Source organism: Thalassophryne amazonica, chromosome 4, assembly GCF_902500255.1.
Source record: "Thalassophryne amazonica chromosome 4, fThaAma1.1, whole genome shotgun sequence".
NCBI lineage: Eukaryota > Metazoa > Chordata > Actinopteri > Batrachoidiformes > Batrachoididae > Thalassophryne > Thalassophryne amazonica.
In genome coordinates, this window is record NC_047106.1 from 103,507,782 (window position 1) to 103,527,140 (window position 19,359).

The 19,359-nt window shown below is 39.8% G+C and overlaps 1 protein-coding gene across 8 annotated transcripts in view; it reads right to left on the reverse strand.

Moving 5' to 3' along the window:
* robo2 (roundabout, axon guidance receptor, homolog 2 (Drosophila)) overlaps positions 1-19,359 on the reverse strand; it is a 1,173,428-nt gene that overhangs the window by 113,836 nt on the left and 1,040,233 nt on the right. For 4 of the 8 annotated variants that reach the window (XM_034168372.1, XM_034168366.1, XM_034168367.1 and 1 more), the window contains 2 exons: positions 10,228-10,416; positions 9,431-9,457 (listed from right to left, as the gene is read on the reverse strand). In XM_034168372.1, coding sequence (XP_034024263.1) covers positions 9,431-9,457; positions 10,228-10,416 — 216 coding nt within the window. The remainder of the gene's footprint in view (positions 1-9,430; positions 9,458-10,227; positions 10,417-19,359) is intronic. The other 4 variants (XM_034168373.1, XM_034168368.1, XM_034168374.1 and 1 more) reach the window with 1 other exon arrangement.

The window sequence follows — 19,359 nt, forward strand, 5'->3', positions numbered from 1 at the left end:
AAAAGCATTTCCTTTCAGACATTTTGGCATGAATGTCACTCCATATCTCTGAGCTGAGCTTAGCCGGCTGCTGCATGTCAGCGCAGGACGTCTCATTTTGGGAGGAAAAAAAACGTCTTGATCAATTGCAGTTTGTATTACTACATTTGGAAAGAGGTGTCAATCGATTTAAATGGCGTTTCGCTATGAAGTTACTAATTCCGACTGGACTCTATCGTTCTAACTTGACTCGGCAGAGAGTCGCACAGCGTTTGGAGCTGTGTGAACAGAACTTTCTCGTAACAAGACAGGAGCCCCAATTAGTGACTTTAATCCTCACAAAAGTGACTCACATATTCAGTGATGAAAGTGATGAAAAACAAAAAAAAAGCTGTAACCCAAAATTACTCCCCAACACCACCCGCATGAAAATGTTTGAATTCTAGAAGCTCTGAAGTGCAATCTGGGACTATTCCAGACAATAAACTGCAGTGAGTGCAGCATCCATTTAGATGAGGAAAAAACCCAACTGTCCTTATTCAAATTCATTCCAGTAGTATTCTGCTTTTACTAGGATGCAGCAGTTTTCTACCTTGGCAGATAGTTCTGGAGGAAATCACTGAAGAAATTAACAAATAGAAAATATGGTTTGACCGAAACAAATTGTCATTCAACATAAATAAAACAGTGATGAAGTGGAGGTGTAAGAGTCACTTGGTGTTCACAGGAAACAGTTATTTCTGTATTTATTTATTTATGTTCATTGTTAGTTGGTTTTATCTTTTCTGTTGTGTTTTGTTTTATCAGGTTCTTTTTGTCTCTTTCTCTGAAATTGTGTTGTAGCATTATTAGTTATTATTACTATTATTGCTGTTGTTGTTGCTATTATTATTATTAATATATAAATGGTGGTGGTGTCCATTCGGCTGCTCCTGTTTGGTGTTTGGGGTCGCCACTGCAGATACAGCCAGATCCGCACAGGTAGTTGGCACAAGTTTTACGCAGGATGCCCTTCCTGATGCAACTCCAGTTTTACCTGGAGAAACACACACATCCGCTGGTGTTCCAAAGAGGTCTCCCATCCAAGTACTAACCAGGTCCCACACTGCTTGGCTTCTGAGATCTGATGGGATCAGGCTGACACAGAGCAGATCAGCTGCATTATTAATATATAAATAAAAGTAAATTTCAAAAAATATTACAATTTGTAATACATTTGACTCTTTTACGACAAAAAATGCTAAGCCATTAATTATTATACAGAAAACAAATGCACGCAAATGTGCTGACATGCGAACAGCTTAATGCTAACTTTAACATTGAAAACGGTGTAGACTTGCTAACGCATTAGCATCGGTCCTGTTTTTAAGTTATAAAATACATCTATCAACTGTTTCCGAAGAACATAACAGGTCAGTTTAACATAAACATAGACATATGCTCTTTAGGGTTTTAGTGGGGGAAATAAGATAAAGCAAAATAAAACAATGAACCAGCGAAGCAGGAGATTGAAGCATTGCTTCATTGGTTGAAGGTTCAAAGCAAAGCCACGCTGCAGAAACGGTTGATTACAGCCCCGCTGCAGGGTCTGTAATCAATGTAGAGAAATGATCATTTTCCCAACAAATACCCCCAAAAACAACGGCCACTCTGAAGGACAGATAAGGGGATCGTTAAGCAAAAAGGCTATTGATGTCGGCTGATCGAGTCATTGCTTAACAATACCCGAAAAGCACTGGTTCTCGATACACATCCCTATGCACCACAGAGTCACTGCAGTCTACAGAACACAGAGAAACCACATGACGACAATTGCAAATGAGCATTATATTACCAAAATGTAATTTTTTGTGCTTTTCATCATGATAATAAGAGACTGCATTCATGAGAGCCTGAAAACTTGCTAAAACAAATATTCCAAATATTCTGTGTCTGCTACATTTAATCTGCATGGAATTTAATAAACACAAACTGAATTCATTTTATATATATTCCTCTGAAAGAAACAGGACAAACAGTGTTGTAAAGGACAATAAGCAGGACGTTAAAGAGCAAACTTCACTTCCCCCAGAACCACAAGAACAGGAAGCAATCGCAGCTCACACCGATTCCCGTTGAAAATAACAGAGGAACAACCTGAGCTTCTCATGTTTACATAAAACAAACACAATAACAACTTTTATAAACCCAGACAATATATTCACAAGAGTTTTAGGCACAATATACAAAGAGTTTTATGTTGCGATGTTAATGCTGCTGTCTGTGTGCAGCCTGATCAGACCGACTCAATGCAGTTCTCAGTGTTAATGACATCTCGCAGAGCGGCGACCTCTCCGAAGTTTGACAAGATTTTGCGGGATTTGAAACCTCAATAGAGGGAATGAAGAACTAGCTTTACAGATGGTCAGGTTAGCTGGTAAGCTTTCAATTTGTGTATTTTTTCTGATGCTGATTAGATATTTGTGGAGTATGTTCATGTTCAACTTGGTTTTTCTAATCGTGTTTTTGGCATTCTGGTTTGTAATGAAGTTTTTAATCTGTTCTTGACTGTTCGGAGCTGTTTTCATTTTGTTGTGTTTCATTTTGCATGTCCAGTTCGAGCTCATTTGCTGTTTATTCCTCCATTTTCTTTATTCGCTTTTTGTTTTGTTTTATTTCATGCCATGAAAATTGTCAACAAAGTCGCAAATCTGATACATGATCTGGACCGATTGTCATGGTAACGGACTAATATGGGAAAATATCAGACTGCAAATTAGCCAATCAGAGAGAGTTTAGCGTTGTAGCCATATAATAAAATATAATATACTTTGATATAACAGAAATTTCTTTTTTCTTTTTTGTTTTGTCCAGTAGCCTCACCACCCAGACTCATTTTTATCCCTACATAGGAGTGCATTTGGCCAGCCCTGGTCTAATCTTTCAGAAATAGTTTGAGTGTTATGTGCCCTCCGTTCTCAGTATTATGCTCCATTTTGTGATGTGTGACACAGAGGTGTTCCTGTGTCCATGTAACACATCAGGGGCCCCAAAACTCATCTTTTTTGTCCAGGTTTGAACAGCAGATGGTTCAATTTAATGTAATTTATTTCTACTACTACTAATAACAACAACAACAATCATCATTATTATCATTATCATTACTATTATTATCATCAAACCAGAAAACAAGCAGAATTAAAGTTGTTTCAAACAGCCATATTATCCCCACAAAACAAATGATATGGCAACTTTAGAAGCTGCAGAAAGAGTAGCCAAGCCCCCTTTCTTTGTTGTCTTTATTCCACCATTGGCAAATGTTGTAGTGATGTCTGGGAGAGGACTGACAGGAGGAGGTGGAGGCGAGTGAAGCCTGTACAGCAGGAAGGCCTCAGAAGTGCCTATCTGTGCTCAGGCACATTTCTGCTCTGGTGTGGAACACTTTAATGTCAGCCAGAGTGACACGGAGGCACAGCTGTGCTTCTCGCCTCCGTCTTCCAGATAAGCACTTTCTCCAATATGAGTGCAGATTAATCTCCTTTAATAAGCATTAAGGGGGAAGACATAATCAACATATAAAAATTCCATCAAATCTCCTTCTTGCTGGCCATGCATGGCAACAGTGTGCTGATTTATCTCCTCCGTAATGACAGTTTTAAGAGGCTGATGGACACTTACAATGCATCAACTAATTGTCTGCACAGAAAGGAGCAGCAGTGTAAGGCGGCTCCCATTCTGACTCGTGGTCACTTTTCCCTCCTGTTATTTTTAACCTTGTTTATTGCTTCGTATCAAACTCTTCAATAATCTCACTTAACTGTGCCTTCCATAAGGCGTGTTTCACATTTAAAATGCCAGGTCTGTGTCTTGCACATATTTAGGCATTCTATAGTTTGCCATTACATCTGCTGCGGAGCCCAGAGTTATATATAGGCTGTTCTGAAATATAGGTGCATCTATGTTTTCATGAAAAGTGTCATTAATGACAAAAAACATGACAGAATGCACATTAGTTCTGCATCCGGGACAGAATGACTCCATCACAGCTGCCATAGTTGAATCATGGCTGCCTTATCAAGTGGGTCACTGGCAACATATGGTGCTGAAAAATTAATCCAATATGGATGTGTCAAATTTGCAGTTCCCTGAATGACCACCTGATTCTGACTCCAAAAGCAAGTCACTGCCCACAGAAGCCCATTTTAAAATTTTCAGATTTACAGCAGGATTAAAACATGTTTACAAAAAAAAATTGGTTTCTATAACTAGTTTCCAGCAGGGGTGGTGGCTAAGTGGATAGTGCGCTTGCTTCCACCATGAAGATCCACCCCTGCCCATTCACCATGTAATGTGGAGTTGTGTCAGGAAGGTTATCGGGTGTCACCGATTGAACGATTCCTCTATAAATCGGTCCCCCCCGCCTTCACAGCACCTTTACTGCGCATGCATCATTTTGGAGTGTCAGCAGCAATTCACCAATTATCGCCTCGTTTCTGCTGAAAACTACACTCCAGTCATCATCTATCTCAGCGACAGATATCTGAAGCTTTTGTACAACAATCATTTCCACATAAATTCAGCATAATTTCATAATAAAAGACAGGAGAGCGATCAAAGCTCCACAACAGCGCGTCTGCGTCTGACTCTGTAAGTCTGACTCTCTACACCCAAAGCGATCAGAGGGAATAATGCTATTATTAACCATCAGATGACAAAATAAAACCTCTTAAATCATTCTAAAGTCAGTTTTAAGCAGAAACGAGGCGATAATCGATGAATTGCTGCTGACGCAGTGAAGGTAGGGCGGACTGATTTTTAGGGGGTACCGTTTGGTCGGTGACACCGGCGTAAAACTTCAAATTAACATGCAGATCCATCTCTGTTTGTTGCGGGGAGACACACAAACTGAGGAAATATGCTTTCATTAAACGGCACTCTGCTCAGATCCAGCTCCAACAGCGCACATGTGTGTGTTCAAACCAGAAAATCTTTCTGCTAAATGTTGTGCCATGGAAATGTGATGTCATATGTCCATCAGAGCCAAAATTCAGGAGGATGGAGGAGGAAGTATCTGTGCCAAACCAACATGCAGATCCACCTCAGCTCTGCTGTGTAGACTCCGAGTGAAAATAAAAACAAACAAGAGAACAGCTGGAGGGACTTGACAATGTTACTGCCAAGTAAATCAAATGAAATCAAAGGACGCCCATCCCTGAAGTGCAGCTGGCAATTGCTGCATCATGGAGAATAGGCTGGCTCAGTGTGGGAACAATCGCTGTGCATGTATGTCGGAGCCGCGGACCAAAGGATCATACCAGTGGTGGATTATATGCTGGACATGAAAGATAGGACAGTAGACTCAGCATGGACATCATTCTGCAAATCGGTGCGTGTGCAGTGACGTACCAACTGCGACACTGTCGCTCATTCATGTGTTTGGTCGCTAATTCGTGTCTCCAACTGCTCTCCAACAGTCACCCCAAGTGAGAAAGGACCCTAACCTGTGTCAGAATGTCATCATCAGAGTGCAGTCGATGCAGACAAGAGTGATTTGAAGTGATGGTGCCTCCGAGACTGCTTCAGCAAAGGAGAAACATTAACTTCATGGATCATGCTCTTATACTTTTAAACATGGCTCCAGTTCACCACCTACACAAAAAAGTCAATTTAAGCAAGCTAGCTACAGCTGTATTCTCAGAAATCATCACACAATCTCAGAGCTACACACCTACTTCAATATTATCTTTTCAAGATTATTGTGTACAGGGTTCCTATAGCTTAAGGCAAGATAGAATAGATTTAACACATTTTAACACTTTTTAATGTAAGTCAATGCAATTTAAGACCAACATTGCAGGGTAATTCTACAGTAATGGAATTACAATCAAAGCAAATGTTTAATAGTTAGCTAAAATATAGACACATTTTGTTGTCATTGTAATTCCACAACTGTAGAATTGCTGTGCAATAATCAAAATGAAATAAATTTTTGTATTAGGTGAAAATTATATTTTTATTACACTTCCCAATGTCATCACATAAGTTGCATGCAGCTAGGAGAAAGTGTTTCTGCTCTGGCCAAACAAAAGAGATTTCCTGGTTCCTGGTATGTTATTTTTGCAAAGCATTATAAGAGACTTTTACTGAATAATAGGAACAATTCATTCATTCATTTTCAGCTACATATCTGGATCCGGGTCGCAGTGGCAGCTCATACTCTACTTCCCTATCCTCAACCAAGTCCTGTAGCACTTCCTGGGGGATCCCAAGGCGTTCCCAAGTCAGCTGGGAAATATAATCTCTCCAGCGTGTCCTGGGTCTTCCCCGGGGCCTCCTCCCAGTTGAACGTGCCTGGAAGACCTCCTTAGACAGGTGACCATTGAGCATTCTCACGAGATGCACAAACCACCTCAATTGGCTCCTTTCGATGCGAAGAAGTAGTGACTCTAGTCCAGGTCCCTCCTAGATAATTGACCCTTTCACCCTGTCCCAGAGTGTAATCCCAGATATCTGACAGAGGAATTTCATTTCTGCCGCTTGTATCCACAATGTTATTCTTTCAATCATTATCAAAGCTCATGACCATAGGTGAGGATAGGATCATAAATCGACTGGTACGGTGCATCCAGAAAGTATTCACAGTGCTGCACTTTTTCCATATTTTGTTATGTTACAGCCTTATTCCAAAGTGAATGAAATTCATTATTTCCTCCATGTTCTACACACAATACCCCATAATGACAATTTGAAAAATTTATATATATATTCTGATATATAACTTATATCTATTGCTATGTTTTATATAGAAATATAATATATTCATTAGTCAGTATAAATATTTATATATAGCCTAATCATATATTGTCTCTTCAAATTACTAAAATAGTTGACTTCACTGCCATTATCTGCTTCTCTATCATATATCTGTGTGTGTGTATATGTATAATGTGTGTGTTTACAGTGTTTGCAAAATACCCGTCTACAGTCAAGGCTATATCAGCATATTCTATTACTTTAATCCCACTATGAATACTAAAACACGCCAAAACATTTGTCCTGTATCACAGCAATATATGATGTCTGCAGAAAAAAAAAAAAAAAAAAAAAACCCGAGTGAAAATCAGTTTAGTACTCAGAGACTTAAACAGCACTGAGTGGAGTTGGCCGGATGACTGGTCTATGATGGTGGCCCCGCAGCTCGTCAGCACCAATAGGCAGTACCGGTTGATGTGGCTTCTTCTCTTCACGACCCCAATTCCAGTGAAGTTGGGACATTGTGTGAAATGTGAATAAAAAGAGAATACAATGATTAGCAAATCCTCTTCAACCTATATTCAATTGAATACGCCATGAAGACAAGATATTTAATGTTCAAACTGATAGACTTTTTTGTTTTTGTGCAAATATCTGCTCATTTTGAAATGGATGCTTGCAACACGTTTCAAAAAAGCTGGGACAGTGGTAACAATGCTCAAAGAACACCTGTTTGGAACATTCCACAAGTGAACAGGTTAACTGGAACAGGTGAGTGTCATGACTGGTATAAAAGAGGCATCCCCAAATGGCTCAGCCATTCACAAGCAAAGATGGGGCAAGGGTCACCACTTTGTGAACAACTGTGTGAAAAAATAGCCCAACAGTTTAAGAACAATGTTTGTGTTCAATTGCAAGGAATTTAGGGATTCCATCATCTATAGTTCACAATATAAGAAGATGCAGAGGATCTAGAGAGCTTTCTACACGTAAGCGGCAAGGCCGAAAACCAACATAGACTCTGGTGACCTTCGATCCCTCAGGGGGCACTGCATTAAAAACCGACATCATTGTGTAAAGGATCTTACCGTGTGGGCTCAGGAACACTTCAGAAAACCATTGTCAGTTAACACAGTTCATCACTACACCTACAAGTGCAAGTTAAAACTCTACCATGCAAAGTGAAAGCCACACATCAACAACATCAAGAAACGCCGCCGCCTTCTCTGGGCCCGAACTCATTTGAAATGGACAGATGCAAAGTGGAAAAGTGTGCTGTGGTCTGATGAGTTAACATTTTAAATTCTTTTTGGAAATCATGGACGTCGTGTCCTCCGGACAAAAGAGAACAAAAGACCATCCAGATTGTTACCAGTGTAAAGTTGAAAAGCCAGCATCTGTGATGGTATGGGGGTGTGTGGCGCATTATGAAGCATAAAATATGACAACAGAGACCCCGCACTGTTGAACAACTGAAGTCGTACATCAAGCAAGAATGGGAAAGAATTCCACCTACAAAGCTTCAACAATTAGTGTCCTCAGTTCCCAAATGCTTATTGAGTGTTGTTAGAAGGAAAGGTGATATAACACAGTGGTAAACATACCACTGTCCCAGCTTTTTTGAAATGTGTTCCAGGCATCCATTTCAAAATGAGCAAATATTTGCACAAAAACAATAAAGTTTATCAGTTTGAACATTAAATATCTTCAATTGAATATAGGTTGAAGAGGATTTGTAAATCAATGTATTCTGTTTTTATTTACCTTTTACACAACGTCCCAACTTCATTGGAGTCGGGGTTGTATAATGTCTATGATAATAATAATGCAATGTGGCTTAGTGGTTAGTACTGTTGCATCATAGCAAGAAGGTCATGGGATCGCTTCTCACCTAAGGTCTTTCTGTGTGGAGTTTGCAAGTTCTCCCCATGTTTGCATGGGTGCCCTCCAGCTGCTCCAGCTTCCTCCCATATCCAAAGACATGCAAGTGTTGTGTTTTGAAAACTTTAATTTGACTGTAGGTGTGCGTGCGGGTGTAAATGTGTTTGTCTGTCTGCATGTGGCCCTGTGACAAACTGGTGTCCTGTCCAGGGTGCACCCCGCCTCATATCACATGACTGCTGGGATTGGCTCCAACCACTTACTCCAACCATTTACGTAAGTGGGTGTAGAAACTAGATGGACGATGGATAATAATAACAATGTAACTTATTTTGATATTGTTAATAATGACGTCAGAAGAAAACATGAATAAATTCCTACTTTCCAAGTCTCTGCATTTTTAAAAACGACTGATCTAAGTCATTTTAGTACCAATTCCAGTGGAACATAATTTAACTGTTGAAAAGGAACAAAAGAGGACTAAAACTATTTGGGAAAGATGAGAAATGTAGTGTTGCTACAGGACCGCCATACAGAAAGATACACAAGATGTTCAAAAACAGCCACAAAAGACACACAAATGCGACACAATAACTAAATAAGTTTGTAGGTTGAGCAGGACTGTGGTCATGGCCAATACCAAATCTGGATTTCTTGCAAAATCTGGGGGAAAAAACAAAACAAAACAAAAAACATCTTGGCATTTGGTGGGTTAAAGTGCATTCATCAGTCGAAGGCTTTGCATTTGCATTTGCCATGACCACGACTCTGTGCACAGTGTACGCGGGCGGGGAATGAACCTGGGGTGAAAAATGGAGACGGGACAAATGAACAGTACCTGCAGGGGTGAAGGTGAAGGACTGAACTGCAAAACAAGAAGACAGAGAAGTTGTGTGTTAAAAGCCTGCAGAGATAAGCGGTGCTTTAGGAGTATCTGCACACTGGGGGTCACAAAATACACAAGTGTGTTATCGCCCAGTGTGTAGAGCAACAGCCAGGAAAGCAGCCAGCTCAAAGGTGCAGAGAGGGTGGCGCAAAGCAAAGAAACACACAAAACATGTACAGAAAAAAATGGTACAAACATAAATGAAGCGTAAAAGAAACCAAGCCATCATGTCATAGCTGCCTAAAATCTTACAGAAATATTAATGAGGCGAGAACTGATGCTGGAATATAGTCAAATGTTCTGCTCTCTAATTAAATGTTGTACTTGGGTTGTTGCTTGTATCAACTTGGGGGTCTCTCAGTAAAAAAAAAAAAAAAAAAAAAATCAGGGTCAGTGCGTGGGAGGAGAACTGGATGATCTCCAACTTCACTGACCAGCAGAGTCCAGTCTGCCCACTCAGCTCAACCGCCGTGAGCTATTAACCAACGCTGTGGGTAGATTAGTCAAAAGCTGCAGCCTTCGGGAAATGTTTCAAACTGACATCTGTTTGCCTGTTGAGCTTTAACACCACAGCCAACCTCTCTGCTCGCTGCACTTACAGCATTCCATTCATCTGCCACTCATTAACAATGAAGCAAACCATTTCCTTGTTCGCATTTGTAGATGTAGGAATATATTTGTGCAACAGCAGAGAGAGAGAGAGAAATCAGTTTTCTGAGGAGGAATTCCAACCCTGTGGGCAGTCTAACCTGCGTAGTTGCTCAGGCCCTTTCTCTTCTTTCTCCTCCAGTAGAGCCAGATGCTGAAGCCCATGAGGATGACCCAGCAGGCTCCCCCAATGCCGGCGATAAAAGCCGGCTGTTTCACCACGTCGGTGATCTGCTCCGTGATGCTGTTGTTTCTGTTTCCAGTCATGATCACGTCCCGGAAGTCCTTACCTGGAAACACGGGGACAAACAGGCATGTAAAGCTGAGTGCGTAATAACTGGAAGAAATACAAAATAATTACAGTGTGCACATTTCAACATGAATAAAACCCATTCATAAAATTATTGAAGGCTTGGCTACATTACTTGACAGAAGCAAAGAGAGGTGGGCTTGATTAAAGCAAACACAATGGTTAAGTGACGTCCACATTTTCATAGCAGGAACACATTTTCAGAGCTCCAGCTGAGATGATTCTTGTTCTCTCACTGTTCTTTGTGCAGTCTCACAAAACAGAAATTTCTCTTTTGTATTTTCTACTTCTAATCCTTTGTGCAGCTGTGACTGGACACAGTATTAATGAAACAGCAGGCACAACCGCATTGTTCACTGGGCTCTTTCATGACTTCCACTGCTGGTGGAGCAACATGCTGCTAGAATGCTTTTAATGTTGCTAGACTTCATAAAGGAGAACCCTAACCCTAGATATCTATAAATTTAGAACACATGTAAGTAGAAAAAAATATTCATACAACTTGTATGGTGTTAAAATGAACACCAGTCCAATACTTTTATTTATTTTATTTTTTTTCTTACCCAAGGCCATCAAGTATGGCAATCGGGTATTGTAAAGACTTTGTGTCTGTCCATCTGTCTGTCTATGCTCAGCATAAGTCCAGTCTGATTACTGGACTTCTGATTACTACAGTCTTTAAAGGGTTAAAGAGGTTCAAAAGTCATATTCAGTTCCATTCTGTTCCTTTTTATTTTTTTAGGGCCAGGAATGACAGCCAATCACAGTAGATTGGCTGGTCTAGCTAGCTGCACACTTGTTTGTGTGTAAATTTAACATCTGAAGGAATATATCCTAAATGTGCTTAAATATGCATTAACCGTTTGTGTTTTTTCCCCATTCAGAATCATCATAATATTATTTATCTTTTATTGAGCTAAAAATCTATTATTACATGAGTGTGTTTTAATGTTTAGAAGTCATCATTTATATATTAATAGAGCTTGTTGCTGTTGAAGAATATATTACTCATATGCTCATAGTGATCAATATTTATCAATGCTTATTAAACACATAATCAATACCTAAGGTTAATTACATGATATCTATATATTCAAATATTTTTGAGTTATATGTTCGAATGCTGTTGAATTGTGTACTGTGTATTGTGTTTATCTAATTAAAGGTGTGTTATGTTTATGATTACATTTGCTTTTGTTCTAAGATTTGCTTTTGCTCAAATAGTTTAGTTTCTTAGCAAGGTGTCATGTTACTTATATAATCATTTTCAAAAAGTCTTGTAAATGTGATGTGTCCCTGTTTCAGTGAGGCCTTGAAGAAATATTAAGAAATCCAAACCATCAGAGAAGGAGACTAAACTATTTGTTAGAAGGTTGTGCACATCTTTGTTATATATTATGCAAAGCTAGCAAGAAATAAACACTTATAAAACTGAAACACTGTTTATGTAACCTGATAACACCTGTGAAGTGATTTACAAGACATTTCGTGGACGTTACCGTGGTAATGTCACAGGTTGGTCTAGCTACGTAGCTGAAAAGTCAGTTTCGTTTGTGTGTAAATATAACCTCTTTGTCATATATTATGTAAAAGCTAGCAAAAAATAAACATGTTAAAATGTAAAATATTGTAATTGTAACCTGATAACATCTCTGGAGTGATTTACAAGACATTTCCTGGATAATTTCTGCTAACTCAAAGCTAACTTCCACTCTTGTCAAAAGCTCATGTATGCACACACGCACGGCCTCCTGTATGCGCCATTAAAACGTAAATATTGTTTATGATTGACTGATTGATAGGTGCTTTATTGAACACACACACACACACACACACATATATATCCATCCATCTATTTTCTTCCGCTTTATCCGGAGTCGGGTCACGGGGGCAGCAGCTCAAGCAAAGCCGCCCAGACCTCCCGATCTACACACACCTCCCCCAGCTCCTCCGGGGGAACCCCAAGGCGTTCCCAAGCCAGCCAAGAGATGTAGTCCCTCCAGCGTGTCCTGGGTCTTCCCCGGGGCCTCCTCCCAATGGAACGTGCCCGGAACACCTCTCCAGCGAGGCGTCCAGGGGACATCCGGAAAAGATGCCCGAGCCACCTCAACTGACTCCTTTCGACATGGAGGAGCAGCGGCTCGACTCCGAGCTCCTCCCGAGTGACCGAGCTCCTCACCCTATCTCTAAGGGAGCGCCCAGCCACCCTGCGGAGGTAACTCATCTCGGCCGCTTGTACTCGCGATCTCGTTCTTTCGGTCATGAGCCAAATCTCATGACCATAGGTCAGGGTCGGAACGTAGATCGATCGGTAAAGCTTTGCCCCCCTACTCAGCTCTCTCTTCACCACGACGGTCCGATACAGCGACTGCATCACTGCAGATGCTGCACTGATCTGTCTATCGATCTCATGCTGCATCTGTCCCTCACTCGTGAACAAGACCCCGAGATACTTAAACTCCTCCACTTGAGGCAAGGACACTCCACCGACCTGAAAGCACCTTTTTCCGGTCGAGAACCATGGCCTCGGATTTGGAGGTGCTGATTTTCATCCCGGACACTTCACACTCAGCTGCAAACCACTCCAGTGCACGCTGAAGTTCCTGATTTGACAAAGCCAACAGAACCACATCGTCCGCAAACAGCAGAGACGAGATTCTGTGGTTCCCAAACCAGACCCCCTCTACACCCTGGGTGTGCCTAGAAATTCTGTCCATAAAAATAATGAACAGAACCGGTGACAAAGGGCAGCCCTGGTGGAGGCCAACGTGCACTATATATATATATATATATATATATATATATATGCACTGGGATACCAATTAAACAACTACAAAATATAAAGAAGACAATGCTCATATGGACGAGGGTATTTTAGCATTATGTTATATTGTTTTTGAATTCTGTGCAGGCTCTATGCTGGAACAGCTTTTTGTCAAGCACAATCAGTTCATGCCAAGGTTTCAAACTCACAACATACCGACACTATCAGCACTTGCTATTGTTCTGTTGACCTTGATAAATCATGGTACATGTGCAAACCTCACCTATTTTCATGTTTCCTCCCATAATTTTGCACACTCGGGAGGACAAGCCACAAATTGCATATTCATCAAGGCAAACCCCATAAATTGACAATTTTGGGTGTGTACTACCTTACAATGGAATTGCATGGGGCAAGCTATAAACACGCAACTGAACAAGCTAAAACACCATGACAAGTCTCTGGTAGCATACAGAGAGTCCCTATGGAGGTAAGCATGCCCATGGTTATGTCACTAAATGAAAAGAAACTTCTTAAGATGAGTGACTATACAGTTATGCATTAATTTTGGCCTCCAGTCCATTCAGTGGTTCCTCTGTTCCACTGTCATTACAAGTTGATTGCTTTTGAGGAGCACATTCCCTCATAGCATGTAGCTGGTTGGTGTTTCAGCTCTAAAGCAATATTATAATGATTAAATTAATTTTTGCCCAAGTGAAAAGGTGAACCCACCGAAAAATCAAAAATAAAGCCCAGGTTGAAGAATGTCAAAGTTCCCCTATGGCACTCCAGTTTCTGGTGTGTAGATTGGAACAAAAAGACGTGGGTTTTAAAGGTCTGTACTGCATGCTGTGCCTGTGTTTGCTCGCATATACTGATGTGTTTTATTATACATCATTTGAAGTATATTGGAACCCTAAGGCTAAGAAAAAATACCCAAGTGTGATGAATTAGAACTGAGACACTGACCACGGGAGCAGGGAACAGTAAAATATAATGTGCCGACAGGAAAAAACAAAGGCCTGAAAGCTTACAGAAAAGCCCCAGGTGAGCTGGGTGTTTGCTTAGCTCAGCCTCTAATTCACTGCATTGCCCATAAAACACACCATATGAAATGAGAGGAGAGGATCTCGGCCGTTATTGATCTCTGATAGTCGCTCGTCCTGACTACTCTGCTTGACAGCATTTCTTCAAGGGTGATAAGACAGACAAATCATCACACACACTCTGTACAACACATAGTCCAAACAGACTGTATGTGTATGTATGCAAAGCTGCCCATTCGCCTGTCAAGGACACACCAAGTGCTACGCCCACGGCCGCAAAAATGCACCAGATATTGTATCTGCGAGGCTTAGGAAACTGCTCTTGGAGATGGATTATGTGAGTGACACAGGGGAAATAAGAACATGCTACAGGCCAAGCCATCAGTTATGGGTCAAATCAGGCACAATCTGCCTCCATTCCACATAAATCATATGGATCTAAGCCACATATCAAAATAGTGACATTGTACAAACACTCTCTGTTTGGTTATTTAGTTCAAATGGAATTTTAAAACTGTTTTTCTTGAAATCTATTGAAAAACTAGAAGCACTCGGAGAGTGCAAACCTCCGCCAAGTCCATGGGGTCACTGACACCATAACATCTACACGCCATGGAATCACTGAACCTAAAAAAGTCTAACAATGATGTTTGCTCAGTAGTAAAAAAGTTTCATCTGCTGTGACTGGACAGCATGTATCCTTAGCGCTTGGCATCACAGTTTATTGCAACTTGCACCTTTCCCAGAAGCTACTGTCATCTGAGCATTGATATTGATATTGCATGTGCTTATAGACAAAAACAAATAAGAGAGAAAATTCAATTTATTATTCAACTAAACTGCAAATATATGAATTTTTTAACATTTATGAAACACTTCTCTAAATAAATAACTAAATTCTGAGATAGAACTATTTTTTAAGTGTTGCATGTGCTACACAAGGCCATAGGGTCACTGACCCTAAAAAGATTCCCTCCTTGGCACAGTGATCTATTCAACAATTCAGTGTTACAACCAAAACTATGATACATACACTTTTCTTTCCTTTATATTTGACATCCTTGACCATCAAAACATACCACTAGAACTTGGAATCACTTTTATGTCTTTATTAGTTCAAACGTTATTGTATAAAAACAATTTTTCGGTAATGGCAGTTTTCTTCTGGATCTAGCTCCATAACATTTGAAGCTACATCAAATCTGATGACACCTTACTGAATGAGTACAGATTCAGCTAAAATTTGGTGTTAGTTGTGCATCTCTAGCTTCATTTCTCACCTCACACTGACACATTTTCTATTTTCCCTATATTTTTGCATATTCTGGATCACCAGATCCGGAATCCGGATCCGATCATCACCAAACTTTGTTGTTTGATAGAACATTTGACTATGTTACACCCTAATTTTTTTTCAAGCCTTTCTGCCTTTTGTGGAGTTATAAACTAGAATGTCAAAATTGCCCCTATCCCGCAATAGTGAAGAATCCTTTAAAAGATTCCTGGATCCGGATCGTGATCCGGATCACCACTAAAATTTAATCATGTGTTCCTCTTTTCATTTCCAACCACTCCACAAAATTTCATCAAAATCTGTTCAAAACGTTTTGAGTTATCCTGCTGACAAACAGACAGACAGACAAACAAACAAACAAAAACATAACCTCCTTGGCGGAGGTAAAAATAAATAAATTACAGTAACCAATTTTTTGTTTTTTTGTACATTGACCTTAACTAAGAAAACAGGTGTTTTTCCAAAAGTCTCGCCCAGACTCTGAAGGAACCGCCTTGAAAAATGGGACCTCAATGTGAGGCAGAAGAAGAGAAACAATCCTACAGAGGCCCAAAGGCACTTCCACTTCCCACTGGCACCAGGTGCAGCTAAACTACCTGGCGCTACACTTGAACAAGCAGCCAGCATATGTTTGGAAGAAAGGCCCCACAACATGGATAAAAGTGGATCGTAGCAACACGTAATCCTGCTAATTTATTGAGATTCCTGGGAAGTAGATTGGTCTCATTGAATTTACATATTGTGCCTTTAACATCATTATTTTTCAATCAAGTGAGCTAAACCCAGCCGATAATAGTCTGAGGATGGAATGATTAAAATATACTTTCACTTTCCCCCAATCTCAATTCTCTTTTGTACCCCTTCCCCTTCCCCTTGGCCCTACCCCTACCCCTACACCTACCCCTTTAAAACAAGGGGTAAGGCGAAGGGGTATGACTCTAGCCCTATGAATTGAAACACCCCTCTGTCTTAGGAGAAAAAAATTGCCTGTGTCAAACTGCTGTCTTCACTGTTTGTTAACATGGCAACTGAAATGCTACTTGTTGCCGTAGCCTGTTTGCTCTTTTTATTTTCTTGTGTTTCTGCGTAAATGCAAAGAAATAGAAGTCGCAGATTTCTTCGAGGCATCACAATCATGTCATGTTAATTAATGCAATTAATTTGTAATCTATAATAATAATAATAATAATAATAATTAATTGTATTAATATTAATTATTAATTAATTAATGTTAATAATACTAATAATAATTAATCAATAATAGTAATTAATATTGGTTGATTAATCATTAATTGATTGATTAGTAATTAATTAAGCAGTTAATTAATTAGTAATTAAAATAAATAAACACGAAATATATCAGTCTGTGTGCAATGAATGTATACAAGTTTCACTTTTTGAATGGAATTACTGAAATAAATCAACTTTTTCATGATATTCTAATTATATGACCAGCACCTGTATGTATGTTCTGGGCTGCATCTAGTTCTGTTAACCTTATATTTCTTTTTAAAATTCTCCCTTTTTTTGCATCCAGCCCTATTTCCTTTAGAATTTTCCTTGACAAATAATATCAGTCTATTAGGACGTCAGGTTATGTGTTACACATATACATGTGTGTGTATATATTTTCCAACTTACTCCCATTGATGAAACTTCTCATTTTCTGCCTGAAAGTTTATTAGGAGACGAGTGTGTTCAGGGCTCCCTGTTTGTTTACAAAATACACACGTTACAGACCTTGAAATCCAACAGCAGGAATCGCTATTATCCAAAGATTTATGAACATACAAATTAACATGCTTATCCTTTCTCATGATTTTCTCCATTGTGAGATATAAAAGTGTCTTATTGTAGCATTCGTGTGTATGCATATTATAACGCCTCAGCGCACAGGCGAGTGTGGTTACGCAACATGCATCCAGCAGCATACATGTTGCTGTCATAGTTTTTTGCCAAGTTATAACTTTCTAAACAGTGTAATTTGTAATGAAAGCCGCTTCATTTGTGCAGCTCTTTCGGCGCCATGTTTGTTTTTTTCTGAGACAGCAGTAAGCTCCTCCTACCTCTCCAAACGGAGTGTGCATCCAGATTCACTCCAAACGGAGGGGTTTGTAGCCCTCCGCCTACCCCTCCGCCTCACTCCAAAAAGAGAATTGAGACACCCCTCTGTCTCTTGTGCCCATGCAAAACAGAGGGGAAGGGAAGGGTCAAGGGGTAGAATTGAGATTCAGCCTTACTGTCTTTTCGTGTGACTGATACATATATAACTGTGATCCTAAAGTCACACAAACAACATGGAAAACAAATGATGGAATATATACCAATGCTGCTTTTCATGGAAACTGGCATGCCTGGACGACCCTATTCAATACATGGGTCCACTCATTAGAATAATTCATTCTATTCATATATCAGTGGTGGCAATATTACACCATCAACCCTACAAAACCAACGATAATACCTACTGAAAGTACTGGAACAACAAGTCCAGTACATTTGTTGTTGCTATAGACTTTTTAGTGCGATGTTCAATGGTTTCTGTCATATTTAAATGCTCTAAAGAAATAAAAATGGACTCCTCATTCCATATCTTTCAGAGGGTCTGTAGGTTGTAACTACATAGTACTATAAAGCCCTGGTCCCACCGAGTAATGAACGATGAATAATGAGCAACATAGAATGATTTTTTTTTTTTTTTGGTATGAGTGGTGGTATTCAACAAACGTGGGAGCATAGTGGCTCCTAAAGGCTCTTAGAAGCAGAATATTTGGCTAACGAGGCTCATCTGTGAGCATGGCGCTAATTTTGAGAAGTTCAAAATTTAGCAAAAACATCATGGGGCAGTTTGTGTATGAGGTACTATGAGGACAAACAAGGATTTTTGAGGAATGCTAGTGGTGAGGACGAGGCTGTTAGAAAGCCATTATCCGACTACCTGGTGGCTACACAAACAGGACAGGCTATTTTGGACAGGCTACTTTGGCACCGCACTCTCGCACACGTCTACATGACAATCCCACCTGCTTTGTGTGCTGGACACTGTGTATAAAAAAATTATTTTGTAGCGGACTAATCATTTTCACTCAGAATTTGGCTGTTGAAAACACCTCAAATCGTTTCTGGAATCACGGAGGACTGTTTCATCTGCAGCTTTTCTTTCCACTCTCTCTCATGCACTGCATGAGGTGGAAAACGTATTTGGAACAGCCTAAAAGGTAATTATTTGTCAGTTTTATATTGTAATAGCTTAGTAAAATGCTAATTTCCTCATATGAGCAGCTTTAAAAGTATGTTTATGATAGATTTAACATCTGGTTATAATCAATCAAATCGATCTGTGCTGTGTGCGCTGATGCAATCACTCACACTCACTTGCAGTGTTTTTTAACTGTTTGCGCAATGTTCATATACGTGGCTCATTATTCGAATAATCACTGAATTTTCTGACAAATCCATACAGTACGTGGCTCATTATTCATAGCTTTATTATTGAGTGGGACCAAAGCTTAAGATATGGCAGGTTTTCCATCAATAGCATGCAAATTTATGCACTTACCACCCCCAAAATTTAATCAAGTCTTTTACTCCCAAAGGGGTAGCTTTGACATTAATATGATGCTTTTACTATGTATTGGTATTGGGTTACTTGCTGCATTCACAAGAATGTGTTTGCACATGGATACACATATAACACACACAGAGGGAGAGAGAGAAACAGAAACAGTGTAACATAATGTTCTACATACCATGAACCTATATTGTTGAAATATGCTACAATGGCTCCTAAATCTAACATATAAAGCTGACTGCGTGTGC